We start from the raw sequence: 25,062 nt of genomic DNA, 5'->3' as shown, positions 1-25,062 counted from the left end.
AGGGTTTTGCACTTTGTCACATTGTTGGCTGGTGCCATCTTTCCTCAATTCTGTGGTCTGTAAGGAGTTTATACATTCCCCTTGTCTCCGATTTCCACCCACAGATCAAAGACCTACTGGTTGGTAGGTTAATTGGTCATTGTAAATTGTCCTGTGATTAGGCTAGGGTTAAATCGGGCTGCTGGCTGACGTGGCTCGGATGGCCGAAAGGGGCCATTCTTCGCTGTGTCTCAATAAGTAAATAAAATTATACCATTCATTGAGTAGAAACTGGAAAGAACTCCCTTGATAAAAAGACCAGAAGTCTTTCAAATCTGGCTGGTTCTCTACAAGTATTACTGGTTTCCACCCAAGAGGCAAAGCATCAGTTTCAGACCTGTTGCTGAGAATTCCCATTTCCCTCTGTAAATTTCTCCTTTACAACAGAATAGAAATTCTCTATTGTTTTAGAGGTGTGGACATTTTTAGTAATGTTGAAAGTTGTTGAAGTCAGTACTGCTATATATTATTACATTGTGGCTCTTGGGGCCAAGTTTAAGTCTCAAAAACAATTGGCTATAGGTGTAAGAACACAAAAAGTCTGAAAGTACTGGGATGAAAATAAGAAAACTAGTGCATGACAGGAGCAAAATGGTCATTAAAGTATTGCATTGAATGGACTTCAATTTCACAATGATTCTGTTTTAATCACCTGAAATGCAGAAATTACAGAATGTACAAGTTAAGTGTTTTTACAATCCTGATCGATCGGGATATTTAGCATGAAACTGAAAGTTCTCCTAAATTCCTCAACCCCGTCAGCAATGATCTGCCTGCTTCTTTAGTGTTCAAAAGTTCAGAATAAAGTGGTTATCAGTACTATGCAAAAGTCTCAGACACTCTTCAGGGCTTCTCAGCCTGGAGTCCACAGACCCCTTGCTTCATGGTATTGGTCCACAGCATAAAAATGGTTGGGAACCCCTGCATATCGGTTTCAGACAGTATTTCACATCTTATTATTTTCATTTACTTGCAATATCTGATTTGAAGTAGGTAGAGAATGCAGGATATGTAGACTCCACTTTGCACGGAGGGAAAAAAAATAAACCAGGCATCCAGATTGTGTTATTTTGTGATGCTGAGTCTGATTTCATGTTTATTTGATGTGCTTAAATAGGACATGGGACTTTATTGTGTTTAGCCCTTGAAATGTTCCAAAGTAAAAGGTGAAAAGTAAATTAGACAGTGCACTCACAAATACTAATTCAAATGTTTGATGCAAAATCTGAATTGTATATTTTTACAATAATTAGAACTGATATTTAATATCAAGCGCAGCTAAATAAAAGTAAACAAACTTTGGGAAAACATTATATTTTGGCAGCTCTAAACTAGCAGTGTTGAAAATTGCTGATTTTACTGTTTTTCTTGTAGTGAAACCAGTTTATTATCTTTGAATGTAGTAATATTGAAGTCTGAGGTAATTCTATGCTTTTCCCTTCCTTTTTTTTCAGGGGTTCTTATCATTTATGAGTGCTCCATTAATAGGTGCTTTGTCCGATGTGTGGGGAAGAAGATCATTTCTTTTGTTAACGGTGTTCTTCACATGTGTCCCAATTCCATTAATGATAAGGCCATGGTGAGTGTATAAAGTTACATTGGTTGGATCACATAATGTTCACATACAAGAAGCAAACCTCACCCTCTCCCCCACCCCCAGCACTTTATTTTAGCATATACCAAGGAAGAATTATATTTAGTTCTTTCTGTAAAGGCTCAGAGTGTTATTGAGTAAATACTATGTATCAAAGTACAATTAAGTTGCAATATTAAAGTCAAAAGATTTTTAAACAAAAACTTGATTAGAAACTGTGGGAATGGTAACTTTGTTTAATTGGAGGCACAGTTTGTTATGCTTTTCTTTTTGTTTTTGCAGGTGGTATTTTGCTATTATTTCAGTGTCCGGAATTTTTGCAGTCACTTTTTCAGTGATATTTGCATACGTAGCTGACATTACACAAGAGCACGAGAGGAGTACAGCATATGGACAAGTAAGATCAATTTTCACACTTTTATGCACGTGTAGACCAGTTTACTTACCTTACAATTATAGGTTTATCTTGTCATGTTTATCTTTTCCTCTCTGTAGCCCTCATATTTGGTTGAGAGAGGGAAAAGGAAGTGGGGAATGGTGAAGGGGTGGGTGGTGACTAGTACCAGAAGTTCGAGAAATCAGTATTCATGCCATGAGGTTGGAGGCTATCCCGACGAAATACAAGTTTTTGTTCCTCCAACCTGAGTGTGGCCTCACCGCGACCTCTCCCCTCCCCCCACCTTTTAACTCTACTCCTCATCCCTTCTTAATCCTGTCCTGCCCAAAACATCGATTGTACTCTTTTCCATAGATGCTGCCTGGCCTGCTGAGATCCTCCAGCATTTTGTGTGTGTTATTCAATGACCTGCTGCAGGATGTGATGTTATAAACATTGGTTAAAACAAAAAACAAGGTTGAAATTCTTTTCAAGCCATAAGGCTACAGAATGAACAGATCATTTTTACAATAAGTGGAGAATGCCACATAGTGTTGTTAACACTGCAATAGAGGATATAATTAAATCCACTTTGGAAATGTGTATTTTATGCCATTTAGTCCTTGGAGGGATAGATGGTGGTGAGAAAGGTAGTGAAGAGAACAGTGCATAATTACATTTTATCTAATAGCTATTTGGAGTGTGCAGAAATACAACAATTAAAGAAACACTATTCCTATCCCAATAAATTTTAAGAACATTTCCCAATTTGAATCTTTTTGCATTTGTAAAATATTTGAATAGAAGAAAGTAATACTTAATTTCTCTCAAAATGCAGTTGTACTATGGTCAGTTTCTGCCAAATCCAACTGCCATAAGACACAGATGAAACAAAACTCATTCTGTGTTACAGATGGAATTCTACTGTTAACTTCAATATCTAAAAAATAAACTTGCCAGTTTTCATTGTTCTGCATTAAGATCCCCACGGTGCAAAGATAATTGCAAGTGTCAGAATAGAGGATTGAAGCTAGAATAATATTGGAACCCTTTTTTATATCGGTTTGTTTTTATTACAAAATAAACTGCTGTGCTGCAAAGAGAAAATTGTATTTAGTGCTTTGTGCTTTATGGTTAAATAATTATTTAATAATCCTTTCCCTTTTGTTATAGATGCTCACTGCCTTATAAGGTTGCAGGTTTACCACTGTCCGTCATGTGTTTGAACTGTTTTCAATGATTTGCCTGTAGTAAAATAATATGTAATCTTTTAAAGTGATATGTCTTTCCTAATTTGAGGAAGATAATTGCAGCCGCCTCTACAGTACATTGGTCAATGTCTATATTTGAATTTATCTTGACAAGTAAAGATAATCATTTGGTGGGGAATCTGTGATGTCTGTTATAAATTGGATATATTTTATAATTGGTGCATTTTGTTTGCTCTGAGACTTTAAAATGATAATGATTTAGAGTGAATAGCAACTGTTTGATCTTTGTTGAGTTTAATGTACTGGAGTTCTAGGCTGTAGTGCTAGTTCTGATCCTTTTCACTTGTGCCAAATGTGATTCCTGGATTGGCTCCTGTTGTAGCCTGGAAGACAGTTGTAATAGGGTTAATAATAACTTAGCACGCAAATGCAGTATTACATTTGGATTCTTTGGTCTTGTTCCTTCAGTGGGTCAACTGTAATGACCTACTTCGAAGCTCAAATTGTAATGTCAGTGCTGGTAGACTGAGACAGGTTCTTATCAAACCCATAGGCCATGATATGTTAGGTTTATTTTTTAGCTTTTATAGTGTGCAGTTGATAAATTGCCAGTCTTGTTTGAAAACTGAGTTTGTTAATGAAACTTTTAAGTAATTTTTTTCTCACTTCTCCCTCTCCAGGTATCAGCAACCTTTGCAGCAAGCTTGGTAATTAGTCCTGCCATTGGTGCTTATCTTTCTAGTAAATATGGAGATGATCTGGTGGTACATGTGGCCACTGTGATTGCAGCATTAGACATCTGTTTTATCTTGGTGGCTGTGCCTGAATCTCTCCCCGAAAAGGTTCGACCAGCTTCACGAGGATCAGCTTTCTCATGGGAGCAAGCAGACCCTTTCTCTGTAAGTATGCTTTAGTCTGTATGTACACAATAGTTACCATAGTATGGGAATACTCTGGGAGCTGTCAGAGACTTGATGAGCTATATGGCTACTTCCTATGTTGGAAAGAAAATGAGAGAATTAATCTCTAATTATAAAAAAAAAAGTTTCATGCATTTTTATTTTAACTCTTGGGCCCACTAAGAGCCACAAGAGTTGATCTACTATCTTGGGCTGACTTTTGCCACAAGCTACCCTGAGGTAGTATTTCATCTTTCATCCAAAGGTGATACATTTTGCAGTGTTTGCTAAATGAGTTCAAATTGTGTTGCACTTCAACAAATATTGGAAACATTATTGAATTTAATAATACTGGATGCTATGATATGCAGGAGCTCAGAACAAAAGTTGATTATTTCCACTTTCGCACAATGGATGTTGTACCAGTAGAATAAGCTGCTTTATCCAACACTGTGCCTTCAGTTAAATTATCCATTATCTCATCTTTGGATATTTTTGCCAGAGAACAATTGCGGAATTAGAATTTGCTCTGTTTTCTTCTCATATTGACTTTCACTTTATTAGTATAATGCTATTTTCAAACTACAGTCTTGTCTCTTGACAGCAATAATAGTTTGATAGGAAAAAGTATGACCTAATCCTTGGTTTTGCTATCACAAAGGAACATTCTCCATTAGCAGTGTGATTGTCAGAGGTGGCTAAGCTATTTGTCTGCTGTCATTTAGGCTAATCTGAATTAGTCTCCCTTTCCTGTTTACTTTGTTCAGTTTATACAGCGCACCTTGCAAATTCCCATGGCACTACCTGTGTTGTAGAAAACGAAAGGTTTAAGTAACGCTGAAGATAAAGGTTGGCTTTATTTGTGACACGTGCAGTGAAGCATACAGTGCAGTGCATCATTTGCATCAACAACCAACACAGTCCAAGGATGTGCTGGGGGCAGCCCGCAAGTGTTGCCATGCTTCTGGTGCAAACATTGCCTGCCCACAACATCTTAACCTTAACTGGTACATCTTTTGGAATGTGGGAGGAAACCCACGCCGGAAACATATAAACCCTTTACAGACAGTGGCAGGAATTGAACCCTAATTATTGACACTGTAAAGCATTGTACTAACCGCTATGCTACCATGCAAGATACCAGAAATATAAGAAGTCTTCATCTGCTCTTTAAATAACTGCCACGCTCACAGTAACGTTACAGTGCATCTTGCCTAAGTCTCAGTCTTCACTTAAATTTCCCGTTCTGTTTTTGTACTGAGTGGACTGACCAGTCCCAAATATCACAGTTGCATAACTGCTACCTGAATCCATACCCATTCCTCTTGACAGCAATAATAATTGCAATAATCATTTGCTGCTCTGTCCCACCTTTTTCAGTGTTATTCCTTTAACCTTGATTTCCCTATGCATTTCTGCACTTTTGTATTTGTTCTGTGTTCGGTCATGCTATTCAGATTTAGGATGTTGGATCAAGTACTGTGTGGTTCTGATCAATTATAATAGATCCTAAGTGACTTGAGGCTGACAGCACTTACAAGGTAGTTTTTTTTTTGTTGCAGTCCTTGAAGAAGGTTGGGAAGGACACCACTGTGCTGCTAATCTGCATAACTGTGTTTCTCTCGTACCTGCCTGAAGCTGGACAGTACTCCAGCTTTTTCCTTTATCTTAGACAGGTTTGTATAAAATCATTCACTTAGCATCTTTTTGATCTTGTGTACAGCTTCAATGGTGCCATTAACTTGCCCAGTAAGTATGACCAGAATTTAGAATGTGATAAATTCTGGCCACAATATATTTCATTATATTGGTAATAAATGTTTTGAGTTAACACTGTATTTGAGTTTGATGTCAACAAACTACTTGGTTGGGATTGCAAGGAGGGCGTTACAGCTGGGGTTTTCTCCAATTTTAAGTGTTTTTCTGCCTTTGTAATGTGAATAGGTCAACATTACCTTTTGCCTTTTTCCTCAATTTTTATTTCAAGCAATTTTGAATGATGTTGGTGTTGTATATTAAAAGATCTGCAACTTCCTGAAGGCCAAAAATGATGAATTTTATTAAGAAAATTGAGGAAGAGTATCAGCAAGGTTTTATTTTACAAGTAAACCTAAAATAAAATTATCAACCATTGAAAATCCCATTGATAGGAAACTATAATTTCTATACAATTGTATAAATCATAACTACAATGTTCTCATTTTGTTCTGCTGATCTAGGCAAATCATGCAGCTTCTGCTTTGCCTATTAGTTTTAAATTAGTATTTGGTTATGTGTACTTTGATAATAAATTAACTTTGAACCTAAAATTTTGACTATTTTCCCAGGTTATAGATTTTTCTCCTGGGAATCTTGCAGCCTTTATAGCTGTGGTGGGAATCCTCTCTATAATAGCACAGGTGTGTATTGAATGGTTTTGTATATTAATGTTCTGGAAATTCCAATGGAGGTAACTTTGCAGACTAGGATTTCCAGTATTAAAACTAAACGCACAACCTAATATGTGCAATGGTGTTTACTTACACACATGCGAGTTTAAAGGTTTATTTTAACTAAGTTGAATTCAAGTAAATTAAGGGAGGGGAGAAAATAAATGTGCAATTAAAAATGAACTTCATTTTTTCCCCCAAGTGTAGAGTAAGTAATGTTACTTATCACATTAAACCTGATTTTACTGGTGTCTTATGAGACTGTTGCTGGAGGAATGGCCTTTATGAGGATCTATTCAACCATAGCTTATCTGATCATAAAAATTGTCCTTTGTTAAAAGTTGGGTCATTTTGTTTACCTTCAATTTAGTTTCAGTTTAAATGCTTTAAATTTACTTGTATCCAGTTTGTTTTGCTGTTGTATAAAGTTAGAGAGATTTTAACCCACACTGATTTCAATGTACTCAACTTTTGTTAGCCTAGTATCTCATTCTGTTTGTAGTTCGGTCCTGTTTCTGTTAAAGTCTATAATGACATTAACATCGAAATACCTTTTCAGGATAGTCCCAGCAGCTTGAGGTTTTGCTGTAGTCTGTATTGTGATCTAGTTTTAACACAAGTTACTGATTTTGTTTTTACTGTGATAATAACCATTTCCATTACATCACTTAGTTAAGAAATATGATTTGCTTTGTTGTTGAACTATCAAGTTCGCAGAAAATATCTTTTTTCCCCTTATTTTCATTGATTCTTCATTTCTTGAGCTTATTAGCTAAGAAATTGGCTCAATCAACACACACACACAATTGCTGGTGGAACGCAGCAGGCCAGGCAGCATCTGTAGGAAGAAGTACAGTCGACATTTCAGGCCGAGACCCTGCATTCCTCCAGCTTTTTGTGTGTGTTGCTTGCATTTCCAGCATCTACAGATTTCCTCTTGTTCGCGTTTTCAAATTGGCTCAATAATGTTTTTCGTGATTGTTTTTCACAGACTGTATTCCTCAGTATCCTAATGAGGTCCATTGGTAATAAGAACACAGTTCTTCTTGGTCTTGGATTTCAAATGTTGCAACTGGCTTGGTATGGCTTTGGATCCCAGCCCTGGTAAGCAGTGCTAAAAACAACTGGACTTTTGAATGCTTAAGCTTATAAATTCTTCCTTTTGAGGGTTCTGCGTTAACTCTGTGTGCAGAATGCATAAATGTAAGCAGGAGTTACTTAATATTTTCACAAATATTATTTATTTCTATTTTCTATTATCCAGAAAAAATAATGCTCTTATGGAATTTCTACATTATATTTTCAGTTTGTGAAAAAATGTAAATTGGTTGCAGTCTTGCTCTTGCATCATAATTACACAAAATGAACTGGCAAGAGATTCTGGTGTTTAGTCCATAATTGTTGCTTGCCATTTTAGGATGATGTGGGCAGCCGGAGCTGTAGCAGCAATGTCCAGTATTACTTTTCCAGCAATAAGTGCTCTGGTTTCAACCAATGCAGATTCTGATCAGCAAGGCAAGTAATTTCTCCTCACTTTATGTATTAAGCAGACAAGCTTCATTTATTGCCAATGCTCAATTTGAAATTCAGTTGTTACTTGTTGATAATTATAAAACTGTTCCAAAGATCAGTTCTGCCTTTTCAAGTTTTCTGGTTGAGAATACATTCTTGATGCAGGCGATGGATTCTCTAAGTTAATAATAGGCAGGACAATTGCTCATACAATATGCTTTTGAATCTGATTGCCTTTCTAGCAACTCTTCCAAACTGGAATTATCTTTTAAGTACGTCAAAGCAAGGAAATGTTGGTGTAATTTTTAATAACATTGGATATTATCATTTGGAATTTATAGCCGCAAAGAGTATAGAAGTTGATTCTAATACTAAGTTTCAGCAAGATGAAAAACTTGCAGGGCTATGAAGGAACAGCAAGTGAACAGGGAACTGGTAAAGGAATGACAGGCCAAATTACCACCTTCACAGATGTATCAGGACAGGCTGCTTACACTTTTAAAAAATCAGTCTGACTTGAGAGAGTAAAATAAGGGATTCTAAGAATTTTCTGTGTGCAAAGTAAAAGTTATGACATGATATTTAAGTCACTTCCAACGTGGTCTCTTGGATTTGATGTTCATGACATTGCCTCCTCTACACGAGAGAAACAAACGTAGTTTATTAGGCTGTTTTGCATCACACCTTGTCTGCAGTTGCATCTCTAGCTTCTGCTTGCACGTTATTTTCTTCTTCCAACTCTCACACCAACCTGTATGTCCTCAGCCAGATCCATTGATAAATGCAATAGGAAGAACAATGTGTTGTATTTGACTTAAGTAGCCTACAGCTCACTGAATTTTCCAGTTTCAATTAAACCTGATATTCTACTACACACACCCATCTGCCAATCTAAATCTGGAAGTATCTGCTTCTTGGTGGGGGGAGCCCACCACTCAAATAGTGGGTATTGGCAGCTAAACTCACCATGGAGAATAAACAAGTGAACTAGTCATTGAAGATTGGGTAGTTACAGTATAATCTGCTTTTAGTGAAGGTACTTGTGGCAATTTATATATAACAGGGCTTAAGGTCTGTTTAAATTTAGAACTTTGCAATCAGCAAACTCAATACCATCAAAATGTACACAATTCACACAATTATTGTGGAACTGAGTTGAGATGTGTTCTCAAATGTACCAGAAGTTACCATCAGAAGTATTTTCATCAGGCAGGACAACCATAGCTAAGATGGGTTAATCTAACAAAAGTTATTGAAAAATTAGTCCATAGTTGGACTCACTTTGGTAAAGTTAAGGATGTGCCTAACTACAAGAGTGAGTGGAAATCAAAGACACTTAGTAGGTAGAGCTAGCAGTATTTCATGAGAACCAGTATTAAGACCCAACAATTCACTGTATTTATTGAAATAATGAAGGAGAGCCACAAATTGAGGTAAAATTATCTGCAGTGTAAAATAAATCCTTGGGTAAACCTTGGTAACCTTGGCTGCCTCCAGTGCCATAAAACAAAATTATTTTGTGATGAGTTTGGTGGAGATACAAAGACAGAAGGAAGTATAAAATTGTGAGGTATGAGTAGCACACATAAAATGCTGGAGGAACTCAGTAGGTCAGGCGGCATCTATCAGTCACCAAAAAATTACCACACCTTTACTTGTTATCATCCTGTAATATACTGGAGGCAAGAATAGAATATCTTTTTGTGAAGGTAGCATCTGAACTTTGTCGTATCACCATAAATGTTGTTGGTGATGGGTATTCTGTTGACCTCATCCACGTTAGTTAAAAATTCTTGATAACTTTGTATAAAGTTGACAGTTTTACATTTAGATTGAAACTTCACAATGCTAGAAACAAAGAGGGGACTTAATTTTGTGATGGATATTCATTTTCTGACACGGGAACTCTCCTATTTTTGCCAAGCTCAGCTTTCTAAACACAGCAGCTGCTACTTGTACTGACTACTAATTGACGTATGATAGCATATGAGGACTGGTCTGCGTATTCTGGTGCCAGTACTAGATTGGATTCCATACAGGACTTCACAGCAGTTTCATTTGCTGGTTATCTTTTTCACAATTTGTGAAGGAATCACCATCTGAGGTGTGGTTGCAATCTGCAACTTGCACACATACAGCTTTTTTAATGGATGTGCTGCTGTTGTCCATTGACCACCATGGTACTTGTTTGGCTGCATTAGTAAGATCTTTGTTGGCTTCAGTAACTCTCCTAGCTCCTGAGTCAATAGATTATGGGTTCTAGAAGCATGTGCACAAAATTCAGACTGATACTCCAATGCAAAAGTGGTGACTGCTACATTACTGAATGTTAGGCTACATATATGTTTTGTCTTGTGAATGTAAAGTAGCTGTGATATTATTTTAAGGATTGGTGAATTCTTTCTTCAATTGGGACAATCTTGATTCTTTAACCAACAGCATTGAACTAAAGCCATATAACCATTTGGTGGACCTTTCATTTGGCACTTAGCTGCCACATTTCTTTGTGCTATAGTAAATGCACTATAGGAGTATGGTATTATTTGAGAAATATTTCACGACTCGAGAGAAAAAAATATAAATTGAAATTAGCAATGGAAAATCACCTTCCAGAATGATTTGTAAAATGCAAACATTTGATGCTTTCCAAAAGAATCAGATTTGCCTGTTTGCCCTTTTGTTTACATATTTGAATTGAGTTATATTGTATCTAGTGATGGACTTTAATCTACCTTGAAGAATGGCCCTTCATGACTTACTGTCTATTTATCAAAAATCAAAGTTTCACTAAATTGTGGAATCATAGTCAAAGGATCTGTGATTTACAAGAGATTCAGATGATGAAATTCCTGTGTGGGTGGAATAAAAAAAAGTCACAGTTGGCTTCATCATAGCTTTAATATCTTTCGTGTACAAAGCTTCAACATAACTACTATTCTCAGTTGCAGTTCTCCATGTTTGAGTTTTGCGTTGAATGTAAAAATTGTAGACAATCTTGTCCTTGCTTACCACCTCATGACCCTCAACATCCTCTATAATTTCTGCCATCTCCAAAAGGATCCTACCACCAAACAGTTCTTTACCTCGTTCCCCCCACCCACTGTCTGCAGGGATCACTTCCTCCATGACTCCCTTGTCCATTCATCCCTCCGACTGATCTCCCTCCTGACATCTATCCCTGCTAGTAGCTGGAGTGCTACACCTGCTCATTCACCTCCTCCCTCACCTCCATTCAAGGACCTAAACAGTCCTTCCAGGTGAGATAACACTTCACCTGCGAATTTGCTGGGGTCATCTATTGTGTCTGCTGCTCCTGATGCGACCTCCTCTACTTTGGTGAGACCCGTCGTAAATTGGGGGACCACTTCATTGAGCGCCTCTGCTCCATTGCCCAAAAGTAGAACTTCTAAATGTCCAAACATCTTAATTCTGATTCCCATTCCCATTCTAACATGTTGGTCTATGGCCTTCTCTTATGCCAAGATGAGGCTACCCTCAGGGTGGAGGAGCAATGCCTTATATTTTGTCTGGGTAGTCACCAACCTGATGGCAAGAATATCAATTTCTCCTTCCGTAAAAACAATTTTTCCCTCCTCCTCTCCTCCTCTTCTATTCCCCACTCTAACCTCTTACATGCCTATCACCCCTACCCCCGGTCCTCTCCTCTTTTCCTTTCTCTTATGATCCAATTTTCCCTCCTATCAGATTCCTTCCTCTCCAGCCCTTATCTTTCCTGCAAATCTGGCTTCAGCTTTCACCTTCTAGCTATCCTCATTCCCCTCCCCCCACCTTTTTTATTCTGGCCTCATCCCCCTTCCTTCCCAGTCCTGAAGAACGGTCTCAGCCCAAAACATTCATTTCCATAGATGCTGTCTGTCTGACCTGCTGAGTTCCTCCAGTATTTAGTATGTGTTGCTTTGCATTTCCAGCATCTGCACTCTTTCTCATGTTTATGATTGTCGACAATTTACTGAGTCTACAATGAGTCGTCATCTATGAATTTCTCTGTCCAGTGATGCATTGGAGACTACCTCTGTGAATATATTTAAGACAAGGTTGGATAGATTTTTGCACAGTAGGGGAATCAAGGGTTTTGGGGAAAAGGCAGGTGGGTGGAGATGAGTCCATGGCCAGATTAGCCATGATGTTATTGAATGGTGAGCAGGCTGAATGAGCCAAATGGCTTCCTGCTGTTCCTATTTTTTATGTTCTGTATTATGGTTTATCAAGTCATCTGAATCCATGTACAATAATGAAGAAAATTCCATGGCCGAGCCAGAGACTATAATCTCAGGAGTAACTCTTAGTCAAGTAAAGTTTGTATTGTTAATGAAAATACTGGTTTTCTGGGGTATTTGCAAGGGTTTCCAAATTCATCCTTTGATGAATCCATTATTTTGTGAATAGTCATGTTAAGATAAGTTTTTATTTTCAAGTCATCGCCCAATTAAATACTTTACTGCATGACATCTGGTGTTTTTCCACAGTCACAGTCTTAATAGCAATCAAACATAAGCAGCAATAAATCTGATTTTGGCTATGTGGTTACTTTTGATTTCAAAGATTCATGACAATTATTCTTAAAGTACCATGACTAGCTTGGTCAAGGTTTTTATATGCTTTAATGTATGCAAGGAAGATTACTTCCTTGTATGTGCTTGTGAAAAAGAATGTGTGCTAAGAAAGTGTATTCTGTTTTTGTATCGAGTGGACCCTTGCAGTTCTTAAATTCTCTCACAACTATTAAGCTAATTTTGACAATGGTTCAACTTCAGAAATTGTTTTCTTTGCTGTTCCATTGAAATTATTTTACTCATTCCTGAATGAGGAGATTTAAGAATCTTTTATAGTTAACCTAATTGAGAAACATATTTATTATTATTCTGAACATTTACTTACTGAGAGGATATTTGGAGCATATGATAAACATAATGTACCCTTAAGAGATTAAGCTAAGCTTTTGCTTCAAATGGCCATTAGGCCACAAAGGAAGAAAGGCATGCCAAAATAAGAAGGATTTAATCACAAACTAAAAATAACTAAGTTATCATGGCAACCACTTCCCTTATTTTATATCAGAATCCTGCAGTGATCTTAACAGGATTGCTGGATGAACAATTATGTTTGTGGTTACATTGGTGATAGCCCAACCTTTTTTTTTGTATTTTATCATTAAACATTTGATGCTCCTCCAATTTCTTAGACTATCCTGCTTAAGTCTTTGCATATTGAATTTCTCAACACTTCAAATGAAAACTAATGTGCAAAATCAGTTTTGACTAGGTTTTATTTGAAATTTTAAGAAATGTCATTGTCCTTAATAATGGACAGTGGGTTTGATAATTGAATCATTTACGGTATTAGTCATTCTTTATATTTAAAACATAACTACTCCCTTTTTTCTATTCTTAACTTCTTCCGATGTTAGATGTCCTGGCTACCTTAAATCCCACAAACCCAATATTGTTGCAAAAGGAAGCCATATGGCTTGTTAAGTCTACTGGACCTATGCAAAACCAATCCAGCTAGTCTCACTCCTTAACCACCTTTCCATAGCTCTTCAAATTCTTTTGTTTTCAGATATTTATCCAGTTCCCCATCTTTCAGCACTATTCCTGGCATTGCATTTCATTTCCCAATCCCCTTGTTTCACTTTCGGTTCTTCTGTTAAAAATTATCTTCCCTGCATGTTTTCTAGTTCTTGATCCCCTCTGCCAGTGTGAGTGGTTTCTACATTTGCTCTCTTTACCATTCATGATTTTAAATATTTCTCGGTACCTCCTCAGTTGGAAAGTGAACAGCCCAAGCATCTCCCATGTATCCACACGAGTCCCACATCTCTGGAATTATTTAGATAAATCTGCAATCTCTCCAAAGCCTTTACATCGTTCTTTATATGGTGTAGATGGGTAACTGTGGTCAAAGTGAATGTGGTGGGCTGAATGGCCTGTTTCTGTATTGTATTATGCTATTACTTCCTTGTTCTTGTACTCTTTGGCTCTTTATAAAGCCCAGGATCTCATACGCTTTTATAACCACCTTATTGTGACTCTTTCAACACAATATGCAGGTTTATCCCCAGATCTCCCTTTTACCCCTTTTGGACATCTCTGGTTTATTTTGTCCCTACCAATGCAATAATTCATGTTCCTGAACATTAAATTTCAGTTACTGCCCATCTGTCGATCTCACCAGTCTGTCCATACCATTCTTGAAATCTATTATTAGACCTCCACTTTCTATGTCCTCTGAAATGTTTCCTCAGTCCATTACTTTATTACATATAAACATGTGAAAAACTTTTGCACCAACCTCTGAACACCCCTACTGACTTCTCCCCTTCCTTTCCAGTCCTGCCCAAACGCTACTAGTCCTTTTCCTGTTATTTATTCAGCTTTCTATACAACCTCTCCATTCCATGTCTTCCAATTTTGACACAAACCTATTTTGTGGTAACTGATCAAATGCCGTTTGGAAGCTCAAGTAAACTACATCAGCTGTATCTCTTTAACTCATTTGCTCAAGGAAAGTCTCTGTTAATTACCATCAATGATTTATGTACATAGACCCCCAGGTCATAATCTTTTTCACCTCCTTGTTATTTGTACCAGTTTGGTTCCCACTTCCTCTTCCTAATTTTTTACCGAAATGTATTGTGTCATTCTTCTCCACTTTGAATTTCATCTTTTATTTTTATCAATCTCTCCAAAGAATTGTTTATCATTGGCCTTGCTGCTCACTACTTTTTTAAGGGGCATATGTCTGCTGATTTTGATGGTAAGCTTTGTACAAGTTCTGGCCCCTGATACTGACCATTGGGGTATCAGCCTAACTCTGAATTAGAACCCTTTTCTTCGTGATGCTGCTGTTCCTTTAGTCTCGTGCTTGCCTATTGTAGTTTGTGAAAGTAAAGGTTCCTTGAAGTCTCACAAACACAAAAAAATCTTCAGATGCTGGAAATCCAAAGCAACATGCACAAAATGCTGGAGAAACGCAGCAGGTCTTGCAGCATCTATGGAAGAGAGTAAACAATGTTTTGGGCTGAGACCCTTCATCAGGACTGGAAAGGAAGGGGAAAAGTCAGAGTAAGAAGAAGGGGAGGAAGAAGTACCCTTCCTTACCAGTCCAGATGAAGGGTCTCGGCCCAAAATGTTGACACTTTTCCACAGAGGCTGCCTGGCCTACTGAATTCCTCCAGCTTTTTGTGTGTGTTACTTTAAAATCTAATTTTTGTTTGTCTAAAGACTTCATTATTTTTGTCAATAGTAATTTGCCTTTTACTGATTTATTAACCTATAATTTTTAAATTAATTATATATCAGATTGTGTCAAAAATCTTTCATAAATATGAATTGTATTTAGTTGGTGGTTCTGGAAAAAACTGAACTTGTATTGATATAAAAACAAGACTGTATTGGATACAAGGTCAGACAAATGAATATTTGTAGGTAATCAGAATGAATATTTGAAATAAATACTGACCATAGTTTTTAGCACTTACAGAGCCTTCTGTTTTATTTCAGATTTTCAGAACACTTAACTCATTGCTTTTTAAGTTGCTTTTCAGTTAGATAGTTTGATCCAAATATTTATGACTGGTGAATTTCAAAGGGTATTTTCCCCCCCTGGCAACAAGTAAAAACAAAACAAGGAAATTGTTATTTATATTTTGTACAATTATATTAATATTTTACTCATGTCCAAGCCTGGATCTTAGCTACAACAGGTCTACAGCATACATAACCTCACTGGCTCTCCACGCTGCTTTGGGGTGCCTAGAAAGTAACAAAATGTATGTCGGCCAGCTGTTTATCAACTATAGGTCAATGTTCAATACCATCATCCTGTTAGTATTAATCACCATGATTTTAAACCTGGACCTCTGTACCTCACTCTGCAACTGGATCCTTAACTCCCGCATTGGGAGACACAGTCGGTATGGATTGTGAATAATATCTCCTTCTTGCTTGCAGCAGAGGTGCATCTCAAGGATGCATGCTTAGATCACTTCTCTACTGTCTGTACTCATGACTGTGTGGCTAAGTACAGCTCAAATTCCACTTACAAATTTGCAGATGATACCACTGCTGTTGGTAAGGAGGCCTACAGGAATGAGATAGATTGAAGAGCGAAGATATCACAATAATAACTTCACTCTCCGTCACTAAGGATCATTTTCGTCTTCCCGTACATGCCCTCTTCATGTTATTACCATCAGGCAGGGGGAAAGGAGCCTGAAGACCCACACTCAATAATTCAGAAACAGCTTTTTCTCCTCTGCCATCAGATTGCTGAATGGTCAAAGAACACTGTCTTGGTTTCCATTTTTTTTTGGCACTTTTTATTTATGTTGTAATTTATAGCAATTTTGTGTCTTTGCACTATACTGCTGCAAAACAACAAATTTCACATTTTCACATCATTATTAAACAGTGATATTGGATGTGATCCTGATTTTTGAATTTGAACAAAGTAAATCAAGCAGTTATGATGAGTGAATTGGTTAAATCAGTTGGAAAATCACATTTAAAGTTTGTTTTTGAGAAGTTGCCTCATTTATTTCACAAATAAACATTGCATGGGAAATGCTATCTGAATAAAATTGATAGATTCTGACTACTAAGGGTGTTAAACGGACATTAAGACATTGCTAGGAAGTGGATTTGTGGTAGAAAGATGAGTCGTGAGCTTATTGCATTGTCAAGTGTTTTTGAAAAGACCTCCTCATCTGGTTTGTTGCCTTACATTTTTAAGTTATGTTAATGTTGGCACAAATTCATTTCTGAAGTAATGGTTTTGGTTTATAATCTAATTATTAACTTTTTTTAGGTGTTGTCCAAGGCATGATCACAGGAATCAGAGGGTTGTGCAATGGCCTCGGACCTGCTCTGTATGGGTTTATTTTCTACCTGTTCCATGTGGAGCTGGATGCAATCCCTGACAAAGCAGTTAATGTGCAAACTTCCAATATAGAGGTAAAATCTCAGCTACAATGGTTTCTAAATTTAATATTTATTTGCATTTTTGTGCTAATTTCAACTAAACTAATCCTATAAATGCAAAAATTGGCCTCAAGCAATTATATGTTTATTCAGCAGGATTTTGGTAAATTAATTTCAGCAAATGATTTTTAAAAATTCCCTGGCTTTTCATTGTTTTTTAAAATATTTTTTGCACGTTTGTATTGGTAAACCTGAGTTTTATTGATATTTTGTATTTGATTATTTGGAGTCCCCTTTAATTAGTGTTTTGAGTCTGAATTTCAAATGTAATAATCATGTGTCTCTGCTTTCTAATGGCATGAGTGAATTTATCCTCCAGGCACAGACTGAATACAGGATCTTAATCTAATATTACTGTACAGTGTTTAGAATTTAACCAGCCTTTTGTCTCCTCAACACATCATGTTCCTACTTCACTATCTCCTGGCATGACTATCACATCAGTTATGCGTTCAGTTTAGGAAGTGAATATAAATTATCCAAATGAACTTTAGAAACTGCAAAGACATTGTATTTGTTCCCTATTACAATCTTGAAATTTTACCTCAATGCACTGCCACTGTCTCAGGCTAGAGCAGATTGTTTACATTATTTTGTGACTCTGAGCTAAACTTCTAATTCCATGTTTCCTCTGTCAGAGACATTTTCCAATTCTATAATACTGTTCTTGCTTCAATCTCTTTGCCTCTGAAACTTTGGAATCTTTGATGCCCAAAAGTTGACTTTCTAATGCCCTACTCTGTGACTTGGTTTTCTCTCTTCTCCCTCTAAACTTAAGTATAAAATAAAAATCATTGTTTGTGTCTTCTCCCATAATGTCGATGTTCCCAACATCTTTGTTGACATTATTGATTCTTGGTCTCTGTCACCAACCTCAGCCCATCAGTAAAAAAGCCCTTTAAATTCTAGTGATTAAAGTTCTTGTTCCGGGATTGAAATCTCACCCTACATTTCTAATCCTTCCCAGTCACAAGTCTTACTCCGGATGCTTCATGTGTGCTCACACTCCCACTCCTGTTGCCCCATAGCTGGCAGCCATGATTTTAATTGTCCATACCACTCCATTGGAAATGCATTCAGTGTCACTTTATTAGGTACCTGCTGTACCTAATAAAAGTCGTTGAGTGTATGTTTGTGGTTTTTTGTGCTGTAGCCATTCACTATAAGGTTCGACATGTTCATTAAGAGATGCTCTTCTGCATACCACTGTTGTAACGCATGGTTATTAGAGTTGATGTCACCTTCCTGTAGCTTGAACCAGTCTGGCCTCTCTCATTAACAAGACATTTTGGCCCACAGAACTGCCACTCAGTCGATTATTGTTTTGTTTTTATGCACCATTCTCTTTAAACTCTACAGACTATTGTGCGTAAAAAAAAATGCCAGGAGATCAGCAGTTTCTAAAGTACTCAGGCCACCCCTTTTGGCGCCAAAAATCAAAGTCACTTAGATCCATTTCTTCCCCATTCTGATATTTGGTCTGAACAACAATTGAACCTCTTGATCATGTCTGCATGCTCTTGTGCATTGAGCTACTACCCATGATTGGCAGATTAGATATTTGCATTAACTAGCAGGTGTATAGATGTACCTAATAAAGTGTCCACTGAGTGTATATCCCTAAACACTGTTTTATTTGCCTCTCTTCTAAGGTTCTCTTTGTAACCCGTCAGGGGTTGATCATCCTTTCTGATCTTGTTTCAAATGGTTTTTGATTAGTCACTCTGTGTTCAAAAATTATTTTGACGATTGCTGCTTTACTCATTTGTTAAATATTTATTCATTCAGAAATCAATTATCCCTGGACCACCTTTCTTATTTGGAGCCATTACAGTCCTGGTAGCTTTTTTGGTTGCCTTATTTATCCCTGAGCACAACGTGTCTGGTAAAGCCAATAACGTGAGGAAGCATAGCATCAATCTCGGCAACATTCCCACCACTCCTCCCGTTGGCAGTGATGAGGACAATGAGCCGCTGCTGCGGGACAGTAGTGTATGAAGGGACCAGCTTTATGGCATTGAAGGAAAATAAACAGATCCAAACAAAGAACAAATTGTTGAATGCAATAGAACTACTGGACATTGAAAAACCAAAGGGAGTCATTTTGAAGAAGGACTTCAAGGTCCGTGAAAGTGGATGTACCAGGATGCTTTTATTGCAAGCTACTTGAACAAATGTTTCCAGCACTGCCAGTTCTTCAAGTACTTGTTCGAAGTGTCATCCTGATGGTGGAAATTCCAGTTTAGTTGACTAATCGATGCTCAGATAATTTTGGAGAAAGATGCATTCAGATTCACATCTCAGGGTTGTAACTTGTGCATCAGTGGAAAGGGACAATATTTTGTACATGTTAATCCGATCAGTTTATTACCCCAGAATAATGAACTCTCGGATTTCAGTTTTGTTACATTTGTCTGCAAATAATGTAGACTGCTAACCCCTCAACAACAACACAATCTACTGTAACAAAGACTGCATTCATTTCACATCACATTTATTTGTGTTGAGTCCCTTTTCTCCACAAAGTGGAGCTGAAACAAAGGGAAAGGATCTGAATAGTGATGTATGTATTGATCTTTGAAGACGGCTATGCAACTCATAAGTTCAGTTAACTTGGCAAACTTTAGAAGAATGCAAACTTTGAAACTGCAGCCCAACATTCCCTCAGCCTACAAATTTGAGCAAAATATATCGTGAGAATGTGAAGCTCACTTTTGGTGACTATTTGCAGATGAAGAATTCCCTTTAGAACCATAGTGGTTACATTAAATGAGCTATCATTTTTTTGTGTTAAAATGCCAGGCAATTTAACTGTCTGTAATTAAAGAAATACTAGTTTCTTTAAAGTTTTATATGGATAGTTAAATGAGCATTTTAAGGCTTGTATAAATCCTATGGCAGTGGCTTGAAGAATCCAATTTATTGCTTTTACTTTAAGGTACAAATAAAATTTGACCTGTGAAAGTAACTACAGTTTTGTAAAAAAGAACAATATTAATTATCTAATCATACTATTTTTGACAAAATTTATATTTAACATTTAAAACAAAGTATAATGGGGAATATAGAGAAACCTTTTGTACTCGTGAAAAGCTGCCTATTATTAAAAGTCCAAATGGTTTTACTAAAACTGAAAAAAGTTGTCCAGTTTAGCAGAATAACAATGTCTTTGTTCTTTCCTTGCACTTGGCCTCAGCTGCTAACTGTGCACAGCCTCAAACACATTAATCTGCTACCTCAGCTTCAGCCTATATGCAGCTTCATAGGCCTGCTCATATCCACCCTTCTTTGCTCTTGTGCTTTAGGGCTCTAGCCTGTATGAATGACATTCAGTTTGAACTTTAGTTCTGAGATGTTCTCTTGGCATGTACAAAAACTTCTTCCCTGATGTTTATGAAACTCCTGTTTATTATGTTTGAAAGATGCACGCTTCTGATGAAAAATTATTGATCCAAATGTACACAAATATACTGTTGGATGAAATTGTTTCATTAATTTAATATTTTAATCATAGAAGTCTGATTGGTAAAATGATCATTAAATTTAACTATGGAAATTGGTAAACATTGCACTTTTTTGTAATTGTTACTGTAAACCATGGCTTTTTTTTTGGTAAACTTTTTCAAATGAATCACCCTTAATTAGTTTTTGTGGTCTGATAAGCAGTGAAGATCTTCCTATCCTCCCAAAAATATCATCTTCAAAAACACGTATTTCAATATTGCCTGTTGTTTACTTGTGAAACCAATACAGAAACTAAATGTTCCCCCTTGAAATCTGTTTTTTTATATATATATATATATAATTTTTCCATGATTCTTGGTGGTCTTTGTCTTCAAATACAAAATGAAGAAATGCACTGAACAAAGTTATTTTGGGATTATAGCACACATTAAAATGAGGTGATCATCTACTTAATTTCTGTTTATTGGGTTAGGAACAAATATGGGGAAAGGCAAAAGCCTAAGTTATGGCTCTCCACAATTGCATTTGCTATCTTTAAAAGTACTAAGTGAAGTGTGATTTTTTTAATTGGTGTTACTGAAACAGCTCAACTGGCATCCCTAAAAATATTATTCACCACTGGCAAAATCACCAGTTAGATCACTGTTGGCTCTTTTGACAGATGTCTTTTAGCACGTCAAAATTCCCTCCTCAACACACTTCATTACTATCCAATCAGACTTTTGATTTCAGAGAAAACAAACTCTTCTAGTTCCATCAGTTTTTTCACATGTAGTAGTGAATTAGAGCCAGACTTCTGATTGAGAACTTCTAACATTTTCAGATTTATTTAAAATGTGACCCATCTAATTTTGATTACTTTGCAGAACATGGTAATGATCTATTTCATTAAGTTGTGCTCTATTACAATATTGTGAAGAGAATACCTTAAAATATTTTGCATTTTAAAAAGTATTATAAAGTATATTTTTCTGAAATAGAAAGCAGGAACTGCACAAAAATTGACTCTGGTGTTTGTTCCCTGCTACAGTTACATTACCACTTTCTTCAATTGTGCCTCATCCAGAACTGTATATAATGTACATATAAAAGTAATTTATTAAAATAAGTATACTCAGCAAACTGGTCCTTGTGGCATGGTTTTCTTTTTTAAACAACTAATTACTTAACTGCACTTGAGACATTATCTACTTTCAGCATCAATCTCATGTCCAGTTTTTAACAAGAATCTACACCAGATCTGTAGCATTGCTTATTTAGCAGTGAAGTTGAGAACTGTGTATCAGTGAGAGGTGAATTAGTAATTTTGTTTGCTTGGTTTCACTTTGCAATCATTGGTTAGATTTGTTTACATGATACAAATATTAGTGGCGTCACAGATAAAGAAGCTTACCTATGACCTTGGCAGGGTACAGACCAGATGGAAAGTTGGGCAGAGTTTTGGCAGATAGAGTTTAATCCTGACAAATACAAGGGGATGGTTTTTGGGAAGACGTACATTAGTGCACTGAGGGGTCCAAGCTCCTAGTTCTTTGAAAACAATAGCCCACATTGATAAGGTGGTGATGAAGGCACGTGGCATGCTTGCCTTCGTGATTTGGGGGACAGAAGAGTTGGGATATTGTGCTAATTTATTTAAAACTCTGGTAAAGTCTAACTTAAAGCATTGTGTGCAGTTCTGGTCACTTACAAATGTCATGTTATACTCGTAAGAATGCAGAGGAAGTTCATAAGGATGTTGCCTTGATTGGAGGTTTTTGATTATGGGGAGAGATTGGAGAGGCAGGGCTTGATATTCTCAGAGTGAAGGAGGCAGGGGAGGGGTTGGTGCCTGAGAAGTAATATGAGAAACGGGAGAAACAGATGGTTCAATAGTCAAAATCTCTTCAATGGTAGTAGTATCAAAAGCAAACAGGAATAGTTTTAAGATGAGAGTTAGGAGGATTAAAGATCTAAGGGGTAATTTTTTTATTAACACAACATCTGACTTCTGGATTTCGCTGCCAGTGGGAATGACGGGATTAGGTATCATTAGAATTAGAATCAGGTTTATTTATATATGATATATATGTACAATGTCTGAAATACATCTTATGGAAATGTTTGATGATGAACTTCAATAAAAAAAATTACAAAAAAAAAGAATCAGGTTTTATTATCACCAGCATGTCCTGAAATTTGTTAGCTTAGCAGCAGTGGTTCAATACAATACATAATATAGAAGAGAAAAAAATAAATAAGTTACAGTATTTTGAATAGATTTTAAAAATCATGCAAATATAGAAATATATATTAAAAAAGTGAGGTCGTGTTCACGGATTCTATGTCCATTTAGGAATCGGATAGCAGAGGGGAAGAAGCTGTTCCTGAATCGCTTGAAGTGTCCTGGGTACTTTGTAGGCTTGTACCCAAGATGGAGCCAACTAAATTTACACCCCTCTGCAGCTTCTTCCGGGCCTGTGCAGTAGCCCCCCCGCCCCCCCCCCCCCACTCCCTCAATACTAGACGGTGATGCAGTCTGTCAGAATGCTCTCTACGGTACATCTCTATAAGTTTTTGAATGTTTTTGTTGAATACTAAATCTCTTCAAACTCCTAATGAAGTATAGTCGCTGTGTTGCCTTCTTTTTAGCTGCATTGATATGTTGGAACCAGGTTAGGTCCTCAGAGATCTTGACACCTAGGAACTTGAAACTGCTCCTTCTCCCCTCTCCCCCTCCCTCCTTTTCTGGTCCCTCTGAGAATTGGTATGTGTTCTTTTGTCTTACCCTTCCTGAAGTCCACAATCAGCTGTTTTGTCTTACTGATGCTGAGTGCCAGGCTGCTGCTGCGACACCACTCCACTAGTTGCCATATCTCGCTCCTGTATGCCCTCTCGTCTCCATCTGAGATTCTACCAACAATGGTTTACTTAGTTTAAGAGTTAATTAGATAGGTCTTGAGTAGGTGACGCTTAGGAGGATATGGTCTTTATGGATGCGCAAAAGTTGGACAATGTGCTGCAGACAGGAGCACAATATACCCCAGTATACAAGCTCTAATTTACAAGTACTGCTTGCTCCTGTGATGGATTGGTGAGGAAATAACAATAGAGACATGTACTAAATCTGTGAATCAGGAGGGTTCCATATGCGTTCAGTTTTTTGGTCAGTGCCAAGTCACCTGATCTCGGCCAGGAATACTAGAAGTGTTGTTCCAACATCCCTGAGGTAAGGAATGTACAAAATTAGCTAAAGGTCTTGTTGACAGCTATCTAATCTAGGGAACGTGTGCATCTGGCTAGCTTCACGACTATTATTCCAGCACTCTGCAATCATATTTGAAATCATTAATGTCAGTCACAGGTCAGTAAAGGGAATGAGGAAATCTGGCACTAAGGCACCAGAGTCAATGTGAACAAAGGGCCAAGAATAGAGGAGGAAAATAAACAGCTGAATGAGTTCCCCAATAAGGGAAATATTAAGCTTGAATGTATTTGCATAGAACCACCAATCTTTCAAAAGATCATTTAAAGCCAGCTTTGATAATATTTCCATAAATCAGGTTGAAAAATCTTGTGCACCTGTAAATTCAGGCAGATAGTTGTTGCAGGAAGCCACCCGTTTCTGCTTTTCATTTATCTGCTTAACGCAAATGACTTGAGCTAGCAATATCTAAAATCAACAAAAAGATGTAATGCTGAAGTAAAGCAGAAGATAAAAGAGAATGCAGATGCTGGAATCTAGAACCAAAAAACAATGCCGGGAGAATTCAGCAAGTCAAACAACATCTGTTTAGCAAACATGTAAGCCAACATTTCAGGTCAAAACCCTGTAGGAGGACTGAGTTCTTCCAACATTCTAGTTTTTTTGTTTTTTGTGTTGCAAATACTATATGCAGCTATCAACTGTAGATTTAAGAAATTACAGTAAGTATAGAAAATAATATTTTCATTGCTTTGTTGGGAAGCTGAAATAGCTGAAACCCCAGTACATTCCTCTTAACAGCACAAGGGCACTAAGTAAATAAAATTGCAAAGTGTGCAGTCTAAAGAGATTTCTGGGAATTTGTGAATAATGTGCAGTAACCCTTTTTACAGGATATTGTGACTTTAGTAATAATAATTCCCTTTTAATTTGATCATTTCTTCCTCATTGTCCTTGCTCTCTCCCATGATGTTATGTTCCTATCAGTGCTAGGATGCAACTTGGTTCAGAAGAATGAAAGTATCATTACAGTGGTACATGTGAAACTGAGAATTTAACTGCTGGAGGTAAATGTTTTCCTTGTGTGCATAGCTATTAATTAAATAATCCCAGTACAAAATCTGCTTTTTAATTAAAATGCGGAGAGGGGTTCTGAACTTGTAAATTGAAAAGAACTGACTTGAACTTGCAGGAATATGAATCAGGCATGAGAGAGAAACGTGAAATTGTGATTTCTCTAGAAAAGAGCAATTGAAATTAAAAGGTAATTAGATTTAAAAACATGCCAATGTTAGTCATAACAAAGTAATCTTAAACATAATGTATGTTCATGCCCAAATACCATATCAAA

At 36.9% G+C, this 25,062-nt stretch overlaps 1 protein-coding gene across 1 annotated transcript in view; it reads left to right on the top strand.

Moving 5' to 3' along the window:
* The window catches only part of LOC140741435 (hippocampus abundant transcript 1 protein-like), a 56,915-nt gene extending 35,266 nt beyond the window's left edge, over positions 1-21,649 (top strand). Inside the window, exons 4-12 of the mRNA XM_073071616.1 lie at positions 1,494-1,618; positions 1,916-2,030; positions 3,901-4,119; positions 5,682-5,795; positions 6,447-6,518; positions 7,540-7,652; positions 7,966-8,063; positions 16,890-17,035; positions 18,851-21,649. Coding sequence (XP_072927717.1) covers positions 1,494-1,618; positions 1,916-2,030; positions 3,901-4,119; positions 5,682-5,795; positions 6,447-6,518; positions 7,540-7,652; positions 7,966-8,063; positions 16,890-17,035; positions 18,851-19,060 — 1,212 coding nt within the window. The 3' untranslated portion in view covers positions 19,061-21,649. The remainder of the gene's footprint in view (positions 1-1,493; positions 1,619-1,915; positions 2,031-3,900; positions 4,120-5,681; positions 5,796-6,446; positions 6,519-7,539; positions 7,653-7,965; positions 8,064-16,889; positions 17,036-18,850) is intronic.
* The last annotated feature ends 3,413 nt before the right edge of the window (positions 21,650-25,062 follow it).

The sequence above is a fragment of the Hemitrygon akajei genome, chromosome 2 (genome assembly GCF_048418815.1).
Source record: "Hemitrygon akajei chromosome 2, sHemAka1.3, whole genome shotgun sequence".
NCBI classification, from domain to species: domain Eukaryota; kingdom Metazoa; phylum Chordata; class Chondrichthyes; order Myliobatiformes; family Dasyatidae; genus Hemitrygon; species Hemitrygon akajei.
This window is presented reverse-complemented; position numbering and strand designations above follow the sequence as displayed.